This window comes from Helianthus annuus, chromosome 2 (genome assembly GCF_002127325.2).
Source record: "Helianthus annuus cultivar XRQ/B chromosome 2, HanXRQr2.0-SUNRISE, whole genome shotgun sequence".
Lineage (NCBI taxonomy): Eukaryota > Viridiplantae > Streptophyta > Magnoliopsida > Asterales > Asteraceae > Helianthus > Helianthus annuus.
The window spans coordinates 47880400-47893249 of record NC_035434.2 but is presented as its reverse complement, the minus strand read 5'-3'; the positions used below and the strand labels follow the sequence as shown (position 1 = coordinate 47893249).

General features: G+C 32.3%; 1 protein-coding gene across 1 annotated transcript; it reads right to left on the bottom strand.

Annotated features, from left to right (window-relative positions):
• Window positions 1-558: 558 nt before the first annotated feature.
• On the bottom strand, window positions 559-1830 carry LOC110913684 (dehydration-responsive element-binding protein 1D). The gene has a single exon (XM_022158509.2). The coding sequence runs from the start codon at window positions 1772-1774 to the stop codon at window positions 1193-1195; it is 582 nt and encodes a 193-aa protein (XP_022014201.1). The 5' UTR covers window positions 1775-1830; the 3' UTR covers window positions 559-1192.
• Between the last annotated feature and the right edge of the window lie 11020 nt (window positions 1831-12850).

Here is a 12850-nt window from a genome sequence, read left to right as displayed (position 1 = left end):
CGTATGTAGCAAAATAACATGAACACTTTTATACCAAGGAACAGCCGTAATGGAACAAGATCACCAACATGCAAACACGAAATAGAACATCAACCGTAGGGGGTTTAGATATACCTTTGGTTAGTGAATAACCGGTTAAGACACCGAGGTTCAACGAACAAGTGCTAGTTGTATGAACTATCGAAACGCGGGAATGGGTCGGGTAGCGGCGGAGGTGGCCGGCGGTCTTGCGGCGGCGGTAGCCCGTGGTTCTGGCCGGCGGCGGTCTTGGTCGGTTGAGGTTGTGGGTGTTGTGATAGTTTTGTTTTAATTCTTGCAACCTCAATTCTTATCCATACACTTCCCTTATAAAGACAATGGAGCCTCATGCATGTTCAACACATGGTGGTCATGCACTTGGAAATCGGACATGTGTTGAGAAGATTATGCATATGCAACAAGTGGCCATGCAAGTATGCATGCGCGACAAGTGGCATAGCATGGGTGTGTGTGCGACACATGGCCAGATGAAAATACTTGTGTCACCCGGTCCATGTACGTACCCGTCTCTCAGTTAATATCCACGTATCGTTCGTAATTACCAGTTAAACAGGTTGAGTGGATTTTTCGTTCGTTGCTCAAGATTTAACTCTTATGGGTCAAGACCCTTTCGGCAGCGTTGACTTATCGAACCGGACATAAATATCCAACATCTTGATCATGATTAACATGGAAACTACCAAAAAAATCATCCTAGTCTACATCCTCTGCTAATCGATCCATATTGCAACTTATCCGCCACTGAACCACTTTTTCGTGATTCCGGCAGCACATTCACTGCTCTTTTCTTTTCTATATGGAACATCATCATCACTGCCGTCTCCAGTTCTCTTTCCGATATCCGTTTTCTGCCGTTAAAAACTTGGCCGACAATATCCAACGCTACCTTTAACCATCACCACTGCCGTCTGCGAACCACTTCTATTACCATCTCTGTACCGTTTGTTTACTACAGACGGCATGATATGGTCTAAATGATGAAAATTGTCGCTATCATCAGGCTTTGAATCTCCGTGGCATGACAGCCTAGTTCCACGGTTTTCCTTATCTTTTCTCCTTGCAACACATCCTCATTATATATATACTTGATTGGCTTGTATACAAAAAGGTTTAAGCCAGCCATCCCCATGAAAATCTATCTTACTAATAGAAACTACATAAAACTCCATAAGGACATGTCAACACAAAAATCTTCAGCATCCACAAAGTTAGCATAACCCACCATCTGAGGTGGCGCTACCATGAGTCCCTCTGCCATGCTAGCAATATATCCAGGCATTCCAAACATCTCCTCCTCATCGGCATAGACCACTACTTCCGGCAATTCATTCGTTCCCACCACCGCATCCTCCGTCTGTCTAAACGCCTCTGCAGCCTCAGCCGCTGCCTTTTGTATATCCTTTACATTGTTAGACTCCGGTACAGGCAGCCGCCAAACTGAGTCAGCAAAATTTAAACAAGCAGACCGCCCCCTCATGGCCAAAACCGCAACATCGTGTGCCCGGGCTGCCATTTCTGCTGTCGGATATGTCCCCAGCCACACTCTTGATTGATTATTTGGTTCTCTCACTTCACACACCCACTTGCCGGGATTTCTACTCCTCACTCCTCGGTAAACCGGGTGTCGAGTCTCCTTGAACTTCTTCCTTCCGGCTCTCTTCTTAGGGATTCGTGAAGCGAGCATTAGCTCTCCGGTGCTGCTGCTGCTCCATTCAGAAGCTGAAGAGGTGTCCATAATCTGATTACTTTGTTTACAGTTGGTGGTTACAGTTTGCTAGTTGTGAGTGAATTGTTTTGGTTTAGTTTAATTTTAAGTGTGAAATATCTAAACGATGAAGTATATATAGTTTTTTGTATGCGTGTGCGGACAGCAGTAAAGAGTTTTTGTGGTGGGGTTGTAGGATACAGCCTGGGGAGCGTGGATTATTAGATTAAGTTAATAAGGATGGTTAGTAGAAGGAGAGAATGATAAAGTGGATAACCAAGTGGCTGCTGTCATGACACGTGTAGCACCCGTTGTGGATGCATGGAAGTTATGAATTTTTTAACTCTTTCTCGACAAAACTTTGTGGTTTTTAACAAGTGCTGATGCGATTACAAGCATCATCAACACATTAACTTTTTATAATAATTTCGGTCCAATTAGCATATATGCCACTTAAACTTTATAGTTTCCAACTAACTGTAAGATAGCATGTGTCATACTTACTAACACTTTTTTTTCCGTAACTTTTAGAATAGGTTGTTTTATAAACTTCTTTGAACATACTCTATATGTGGACCTTTTTATCGTTTTATTGTAAGTTTTATATAAAACTAAGTGTCGTGATAATGTACAAATAATTAAAACTCAAAAGTACATCTCTTCTATCTACTGGTATAAGTGTGCACAAGTGAAACAACCTGAACCAAGGCACGCTCAATATAAACCACTACAACGCTTGTGAGTCTTTTCTAGCCTACCAGAAAGAGTTTACTCTCAATATAAGTGTGCACATATCCTGGTTGCAGTGAAAACTTATTATGCTCTCTAAAGAAAAAGAGTACAACTGCAGATACTAAATCAACCTCAATGTTTAAAAATAAATAAACCGGAAAAGTTAAACAACGAATATTTTGTATATCCATTCACTCACCATCACACCCATCGTCATTTCAATGTCAATACCTTACATAACAAAAGTCGTGTGACCACACAAATCTGTAACAGAAACAAAAACATAAATTGTTATTTTGGACTTGAAATAGTTTAGAATTGACCTTTGACTTAATAGTTAATAGTATTAATGGATCAAACAATACATCTATTATTTAAAGAAAATGAGAAAAATTAAAGCAAAAAATAGCTCTTTTATATTTTATATTTACTTCTTTCCGATGTTTTTCACCATTTCTTCCATACTTTTTCGCCATGCGTCTTGGTCGGCCCACTCTTTTTCACGCTCTTGTTGAAATAATTCGAAACGGGCTTCTATGTTTTGCCGGACCTCACGTTCTCTTTCTAGTTCCGCCTGAACTTTTTGAAGCTGAAAATTATAAGACCGTAATCATCACATATCAACCCGATCAGGTCGATCAACACAACCCTACAAAAATCTAACAACGTAAAAATCCCTTATAACAAAATACAAATACACATACCTATTAAAAAATGAAATATCATATTAAAATGTTGTTATTTATTTGTACTTAATTATTTTAATACATTATTAAAAAGTATCATAAGTACGCAATTCCTTATGTATCTTGCAATTTCACTTTTATTAAACATATTTATACATGAGTGGTAAAAATCATCTCGGCTCATGCTTATTTTGTAAAAACTCCTGACACAAACCAAATAAACCTTGAAAATGAACCCTTCTGACCCAAATCAAAATTGACGTGAACCCGTTCTAACCCGAATCAAATTAACCCTGTTTAAAAATAACCTATTCTGACCCGATCCATTTTGACCCGCACGGCTGAACCCATTCTGACCCGTGATCCAAACCCGCCCATAACAAACCTATTCAACCAGCAATGTACTCAATCAACCACAAACAAGCTACCTTTTAGTACCACCATATGAAACCCATATCAGCAAACTCATTTTTCCCATTTAAAGTCTAAACTATTACCTTCACTAATGGGACTATCTTAATAATGTTTATGCTATCTAAATAACAAGAATAAATAATGATACCTATTGCAGGTGTCGGGCATCATCGTTAGAACCGCAAATTGTAGATAATTTTTTTCCGATCACCAGAAAATCAGGATCAGAAGATCCTGTCCCGAACATCTTGCGACCCTTACACTTAGGATGCAAACTTTTCCACAAGGCTAAATCATCGCAATCCACGTCCCCATACAAATCTTTAAGTTGTTGCGGGTACGCGACCTATAATTTTATCAAGTGAAAGTTGTCAACCGGTAAAAGTGACACCATAATTCATATATATGTTATATTGTCACAAAGGATATGGAATTATTCCCTTACTCAGCTTTGATTTTTTACAGTCTTTTTTTTATTTTATTCAAATGAAAATGATTGAGACTAATATTAGATATTAACTCTTTGGTATTGTTTAAGAAAGCAATGAATTTAATAATAAATAATATATTAGAAGATCACCAATCCACCATTATAACTAACATTCTTCCGGATAAACTTTTGAAAACTTAAAACTTTTTCGCAATTTAACATGAGACAACATAGCTATGTTTTGCCTTCTAAAAGAGAGCTCCTAGGTCAAAGTTGACTTAACAAATGTCCAACTTTCAGTATTCGTTTATAGGTTTCGATTGATGTAAAATATGTATCAGTGTCTTTTTGAGAATTTTGGTTTTCTCTTCAGACAGTTATAGCAAGTATCAGTACTATAAAGAATCAAACCGATATCAATCGAATACCCGCCGCGAAGCGCGAAGGAATTCCACTAGTTATCTTTACTATCACTCATAATGTGCACCCTGCATTTAATAGAACAAGAAGGGTCAGATAGATAATATAAGATTGACAAAACCTATGATATGAAATAACATACAATGCATTCAATACCATTTGATTCGGTTAAACCATAGTTATCAAAAAAATATTAATTAATTGAAAGAATAGATAAAAGATAGTTGTTTTTAGTGTAGTTATATGGTAAAAAATGATGGATACGATGTGAATGCTCTAATATTGTGTATTTACAAAATACTGATTTCAAAATTAGGAAGAAATTAGTCACACTCACCGTATTACTGCAGCGTCAAGAATGGCTGGATGAGTTGCTAGAACATCCTCTAAATCAGAAGGAGCGATCTGCAGTCCAATCATATTATCAATTTCCGTCAGAATCACGTTTAATAACTTTTAATTTCCAGTTCGCTCTATTACCTGAAACCCTTTATACCTGAAACCGAACGAAAAGCTCAACCCCCGATATCAAATTCCTATGACTTAAAACGAACCACTATAGCTGTACATAACAGAGGAAACTTAAAAAACCATCAACCAGAACAAATACGAAGAAGAAGGTTGGTAACGCCAACCAGTTTTAATTCATCAATTGTTTTCATAAAGTCTTTTCTTTTAATCGAGATTTATAAAATCTGTAGTTTGGAATTTGAACTTGCAAAGTATTTGTACACAAATGGTTGGTCGATCTCACTTTGATGAAATAAAAGTGTCACAAGAGTAGGGCTAGCTTCATAAAAAATAAGAGTACATCAAATTAAAATACCTTAAAATCAACAAAAAGTTCATCAACAGGCTTCAGTATCCTAGGAGTTAGATTGGCAAATAATGAATCTCCATAAAGGATGAGCTTTGCACAATACGTTTGGATGACTTTTGACCAGGTTGATTTTAATTATTATAAAAATACACACAAATTTTTTTTTTTTTTTAAAAGCCTAGCTAGCCACCTATAGCCTAGCCAACCCAGCCAATGAGAGCCGGCCACGGATAAGGGTGTTCAGAATTCGTTTAAATTCGATTCGATTATCAAGAATTCGTTTCGATTAAAAGAATTCGAATTCGAATTCGAATTCGATTCAATTCGAGTCAAGTAAATCAAATACGAATCGAATACGAATTTATAATTTCAAATTCTATTCGATTCGAAATTCGAATAAAAATTATACATTTTATTTATTATTTTTATATATATTGCATATATAACTTTTATTAAGCTATACTATAAATTATTTTCAAATTTGTTTCCAAATATTAAAATTACCCATTACCAAACCCACTACATGACTCATAACTAAAACCTAAGTAACAAATCTATCAATAGATTTATAACCCTATAAATATTAACTTTTAATATGGTATGGTTATTCTCGACTTCTCATTTTGAATTTTAGACTTATGGTATTTTATTTGGAACTTTTTAATGTGATATCGTGCTTTATGGCTGCTTTAAAATTTATGTTTTATTTTGATAGGTTTTATATTTTTTTAAAGAATCTGAATTAAATTGAATTTATTCGAATTCGATTCGAATTCAAATTCGAATTTTTATCGAATACGAATTGGGTTTTTTATTCGAATACGAATTCGAATCGAATTCGGTAAGTTTTAATCGAATTCGAATCGAATACGAATTAAGGAAAAATAAAAATTATTCGAATAATTCGATTCGAATTATTCTAAAATTCGATATACGATTCAATAAACACCCCTAGCCACGGAAGACCGATAGGCCCGCCCAACGCCTGGGCTGAAACCCCCGCCCAAAGGGCCACGCCGAAACCCAAGCCCACCCGTGGTGGTGAGTTTGGCGTTTGTAACCAACCCACACCCCATACCCCATAGTCTTAGGTGACCTGTGGGCAGCTTAGTAGCTAGAGCAAGTGCTCCGAGTGTGACCATGATAAGATTTACCCATAGGAGCTGCAAATAATCAAGAATGCCAACTTGTTATTAAATAACTACTGTATCATAAATTAATCAAATTCTACCAAACATAACTGATAAAAATGTTTAAATATTGGCAATTGGCTTAAATTAAGCATAGTTAGACTACTGGTGTAAAGGTAGGAAGCAACTCCTGTACACAAACCTTCTGTTTTAACTAAAACTACAATTACTTTATGTATCACGCCAAGTAGACTTTTTATGAGAGGCAAGCAAGAACATGAAAGTGCCATCTGTAGCAACTGATGTCCATTTCCTACAAATTTTCAACAAACTTAACATTTTATCAAACTAAACAACTGTTCTGTAGGAAATTTGTAGCAACTTGTGTCAATTTGCTACAAATTTCCGACAAATTTATTATTTTATTTTTTTAAATTATTTATTTTTCTAAATTTTGATAATAACATAACTTTTTTTTGTAGGAAATATGTAGCAACTTGTGTCAATTTGCTACAAATTTCTGACAAATTAAACATTTTATTTTTTAAAATTATGTTTTCTTCTTAATTTGTTGTAATAATAGTCTTTCTGTAGGAAATTTGTAGCAATTACTGTAAATTTCCTACAAATTTCCGACAAACTTATCATTTTATTTTTTTTTAAATTATCTTTATTTCTAAAATTGATAAATAACAAATAAAATAACTTTTTTTGTAGGAAATTTGGATCACTGGTGTCACTTTGCTATAAATTTCCTGCAAATCTAATATTTTATTTTTTAAAATTATGTTTTCTTCTTAATTTGTTGAATAATAGCCTTTTTGTAGGAAATTTGTAGCAACTGCTGTCAATTTGCTACAAATTTCCGACAAACTTATCATTTTATTTTTTTAAATTACATTTTTTTCTAAAATTGATAAATAACAAATAAAATAACTTTTTTTGTAGAAAATTTGTAGCAACTGGTGTCAGTTTGCTACAAATTTCCTACAAATCTAATATTTTATTTTTTAAAATTATGTTTTCTTCTTAATTTATTGAATAATAGCCTTTTTGTAGGAAATTTGTAGCAACTGCTGTCAATTTGCTACAAATTTCCGACAAACTTATCATTTTATTTTTTTAAATTACATTTTTTTCTAAAATTGATAAATAACAAATAAAATAACTTTTTTTGTAGAAAATTTGTAGCAACTGGTGTCAGTTTGCTACAAATTTCCTACAAATCTAATATTTTATTTTTTAAAATTATGTTTTCTTCTTAATTTATTGAATAATAGCCTTTTTGTGTGGCAAATTTGTAGGAAATTTGTGGAAAAGTTTTGGGTTTTTTTTTTGTTTTTCTTTTTTGTCAAAAAATTGTAGGAAAATTGTAAAAAAATTGAGTTGTGGGAAATTTGTAGCAAACTGACACCAGTTGCTACAAATAGCTGTAAATTTCCTACAGATTTCCGACAAACTTATCATTTTTTTTGAATTATCTTTATTTCTAAAATTAATAAATAACAAATAAAATAACTTTTTTTGTAGGAAATTTGTATCACTGGTGTCACTTTGCTATAAATTTCCTGCAAATCTAATATTTATTTTTTAAAATTATGTTTTCTTCTTAATTTGTTGAATAATAGCCTTTTGTAGCAAATTTGTAGCAACTGCTGTCTATTTGCTATAAATTTCCGACAAACTTATCATTTTATTTTTTTAAATTATATTTTATTCTAAAATTCATAAATAACAAATAAAATAACTTTTTTTTGTAGGAAATTTGTAGCAACTGGTGTCACTTTGCTATAAGTTTCTGACAAATCTAATATTTTATTTTTTTAAAATTATGTTTTCTTCTTAATTTGTTGAATACTAGCGTTTTTGTAGGAAATTTGTAGCAAGTGCCGTTAATTTCCTACAAATTTCCGACAAACTTATCATTTTATTTTTTAAAATTATCTTTTTTTTCTAAAATTCATAAATAACAAATAAAATAACTTTTTTGTAGGAAATTTGTAGCAACTGGTGTCAATTTGCTACAAATTTCTGACAAATCTAATATTTTATTTTTTTTAAAATTATGTTTTCTTCTTAATTTGTTGAATACTAGCGTTTTTGTAGGAAATTTGTAGCAACTGTTGTCAATTTGCTACAAAATTTCCGACAAACTTATCATTTTATTTCTTTAAATTTTCTTTTTTTTCTAAAATTAATAAATAACAAATAAAATAACTTTTATGTAGGAAATTTGTAGCAACTGATGTAAATTTGCTACAAATTTCCGACAAATTTACTATTTTATATTTTTCAAATTATTTATTTTGTTGTAGTTACAAATAATATAAAATTTTATAATTTTTGTCTGAAATTTGTCGAAAAGGTTATAAAGTTTGCGACGAAATTGCTACAAATGCTTATTGTGTGGCAAATTTGTAGCAAATTTGTGGAAAAGTTTTAGGTTTTTTTTTTTTTTTGTTTTTCTTTTTTGTCAAAAAATTGTAGGAAAATTGTAAAAAAATTGAGTTGTGGGAAATTTGTAGGAAACTTTTGTAGGAAAAAATGTAGTTTTCTATTAGTGCTTGCAGGCACAAAACTACCCAAGCCAATATGAATAATAGCACCTTCAATGCCGCTAGCAATCATCATATCAGCTTCCCCTCTTTGGATATGATTTGTAGTAGCAGAACAACAATAATTTAAAGTAGCATGTGCAGTTGAATTCGAGTAATTTGGACCCGTAAATCCAAGATCAACAGCAAGCAGACAAGAACCCATGTTATGGCGTTAAGAATGAAAAATGATGTGATTTTTCTGTAACCCTTTTCGATTAGATTTTGGACTCCATCAGAAAGCACAGTTAGACCTCATATTCTTGTCCCAGCAAGCACACCAGCACAATCCTAATCAATCTGCATATATTACTTTCATTATTTGATCATTTATCAAACGGTAATATTCAGTGATTCAGGTCACTTATCAAACGGTATTTTTGCATTCAGAACCAAGTTTAAACAGAGCGAATGATTTATTCCAAGGAGTAGAATGTTGGATAATCTTGATGGGTCAAGTTCGGTTCACGGATACGGGTGGGGTTCAAATGGATTGCAGAATTTAGTATTTAGTCACATGGTTTTTATTATTTTGAATGAGTCTAGGTAGTGGAGTATATGTAGCAAGTTTTTAGGGTGTAGCTGGTCAATGAAAACGTGGGCAGTATGCATGGTCTTGAGTCTATTTAATGTAAACTTTTCTAATGAATGAAGGTGTGGGTTTTGAAGCAACAAAGTTTCATCTTTGTGAGTTTGTTCTTAAGAGTGATTATTGTTTAAAACCCAATAACTGGTATCAGAGCGGAGGTTGAGATACGAGTGCCGGTTTGAGAGTCTTGTTCGGGAAAGGGGAAGCAGCCCTCTAAACTGCAGGGTGTAGAACAGGCGTTTTCATGTCGGAGAAAGAAAGCATCAGCAAGTTCTGATCATGGTTTTATGACCGGCAGAAGAAAGAAGCAAGCATGTTGAAAAGAAGCACGCAGGCAAGTTGATACTTAGAAAGTACGTGAAGGCATGTCATCGCAGCAAGTGTTTGGGTTGATTTTTTTTGTGATCGCACAAGATGGAAATTTTTTTGTAGGAAATTTGTATCACTGGTGTCACTTTGCTATAAATTTCCTGCAAATCTAATATTTTATTTTTTAAAATTATGTTTTCTTCTTAATTTGTTGAATACTAGCCTTTTGTAGCAAATTTGTAGCAACTGTTGTCTATTTGCTATAAATTTCCGACAAACTTATCATTTTATTTTTTTAAATTATATTTTATTCTAAAATTCATAAATAACAAATAAAATAACTTTTTTTTGTAGGAAATTTGTAGCAACTGGTGTCACTTTGCTATAAGTTTCTGACAAATCTAATATTTTATTTTTTTTAAATTATGTTTTCTTCTTAATTTGTTGAATACTAGCGTTTTTGTAGGAAATTTGTAGCAACTGCCGTTAATTTCCTACAAATTTCCGACAAACTTATCATTTTATTTTTTAAAATTATCTTTTTTTCTAAAATTCATAAATAACAAATAAAATTACTTTTTTGTAGGAAATTTGTAGCAACTGGTGTCAATTTGCTACAAATTTCTGACAAATCTAATATTTTATTTTTTTTTAAAATTATGTTTTCTTATTAATTTGTTGAATACTAGCGTTTTTGTAGGAAATTTGTAGCAACTGTTGTCAATTTGCTACAAAATTTCCGACAAACTTATCATTTTATTTCTTTAAATTTTCTTTTTTTTTCTAAAATTAATAAATAACAAATAAAATAACTTTTATGTAGGAAATTTGTAGCAACTGATTTAAATTTGCTACAAATTTCCGACAAATTTACTATTTTATATTTTTCAAATTATTTATTTTGTTGTAGTTACAAATAATATAAAATTTTATAATTTTTGTCTGAAATTTGTCGAAAAGGTTATAAAGTTTGCGACGAAATTGCTACAAATGCTTATTGTGTGGCAAATTTGTAGCAAATTTGTGGAAAAGTTTTAGGTTTTTTTTTTTGTTTTTCTTTTTTGTCAAAAAATTGTAGGAAAATTGTAAAAAAATTGAGTTGTGGGAAATTTGTAGGAAACTTTTGTAGGAAAAAATGTAGTTTTCTATTAGTGCTTGCAGGCACAAAACTACCCAAGCCAATATGAATAATAGCACCTTCAATGCCGCTAGCAATCATCATATCAGCTTCCCCTCTTTGGATATGATTTGTAGTAGCAGAACAACAATAATTTAAAGTAGCATGTGCAGTTGAATTCGAGTAATTTGGACCCGTAAATCCAAGATCAACAGCAAGCAGACAAGAACCCATGTTATGGCGTTAAGAATGAAAAATGATGTGATTTTTCTGTAACCCTTTTCGATTAGATTTTGGACTCCATCAGAAAGCACAGTTAGACCTCATATTCTTGTCCCAGCAAGCACACCAGCACAATCCTAATCAATCTGCATATATTACTTTCATTATTTGATCATTTATCAAACGGTAATATTCAGTGATTCAGGTCACTTATCAAACGGTATTTTTGCATTCAGAACCAAGTTTAAACAGAGCGAATGATTTATTCCAAGGAGTAGAATGTTGGATAATCTTGATGGGTCAAGTTCGGTTCACGGATACGGGTGGGGTTCAAATGGATTGCAGAATTTAGTATTTAGTCACATGGTTTTTATTATTTTGAATGAGTCTAGGTAGTGGAGTATATGTAGCAAGTTTTTAGGGTGTAGCTGGTCAATGAAAACGTGGGCAGTATGCATGGTCTTGAGTCTATTTAATGTAAACTTTTCTAATGAATGAAGGTGTGGGTTTTGAAGCAACAAAGTTTCATCTTTGTGAGTTTGTTCTTAAGAGTGATTATTGTTTAAAACCCAATAACTGGTATCAGAGCGGAGGTTGAGATACGAGTGCCGGTTTGAGAGTCTTGTTCGGGAAAGGGGAAGCAGCCCTCTAAACTGCAGGGTGTAGAACAGGCGTTTTCATGTCGGAGAAAGAAAGCATCAGCAAGTTCTGATCATGGTTTTATGACCGGCAGAAGAAAGAAGCAAGCATGTTGAAAAGAAGCACGCAGGCAAGTTGATACTTAGAAAGTACGTGAAGGCATGTCATCGCAGCAAGTGTTTGGGTTGATTTTTTTTGTGATCGCACAAGATGGAAATTTTTTTGTAGGAAATTTGTATCACTGGTGTCACTTTGCTATAAATTTCCTGCAAATCTAATATTTTATTTTTTAAAATTATGTTTTCTTCTTAATTTGTTGAATACTAGCCTTTTGTAGCAAATTTGTAGCAACTGCTGTCTATTTGCTATAAATTTCCGACAAACTTATCATTTTATTTTTTTAAATTATATTTTATTCTAAAATTCATAAATAACAAATAAAATAACTTTTTTTTGTAGGAAATTTGTAGCAACTGGTGTCACTTTGCTATAAGTTTCTGACAAATCTAATATTTTATTTTTTTAAATTATGTTTTCTTCTTAATTTGTTGAATACTAGCGTTTTTGTAGGAAATTTGTAGCAACTGCCGTTAATTTCCTACAAATTTCCGACAAACTTATCATTTTATTTTTTAAAATTATCTTTTTTCTAAAATTCATAAATAACAAATAAAATTACTTTTTTGTAGGAAATTTGTAGCAACTGGTGTCAATTTGCTACAAATTTCTGACAAATCTAATATTTTATTTTTTTTTAAAATTATGTTTTCTTATTAATTTGTTGAATACTAGCGTTTTTGTAGGAAATTTGTAGCAACTGTTGTCAATTTGCTACAAAATTTCCGACAAACTTATCATTTTATTTCTTTAAATTTTCTTTTTTTTCTAAAATTAATAAATAACAAATAAAATAACTTTTATGTAGGAAATTTGTAGCAACTGATTTAAATTTGCTACAAATTTCCGACAAATTTACTATTTTATATTTTTCAAATTATTTATTT

Bases quoted from the DNA above. Each gene is read 5' to 3' on its own strand.
- LOC110913684 (XM_022158509.2), bottom strand. From the start codon at position 1,774: ATGGACACCTCTTCAGCTTCTGAATGGAGCAGCAGCAGCACCGGAGAG.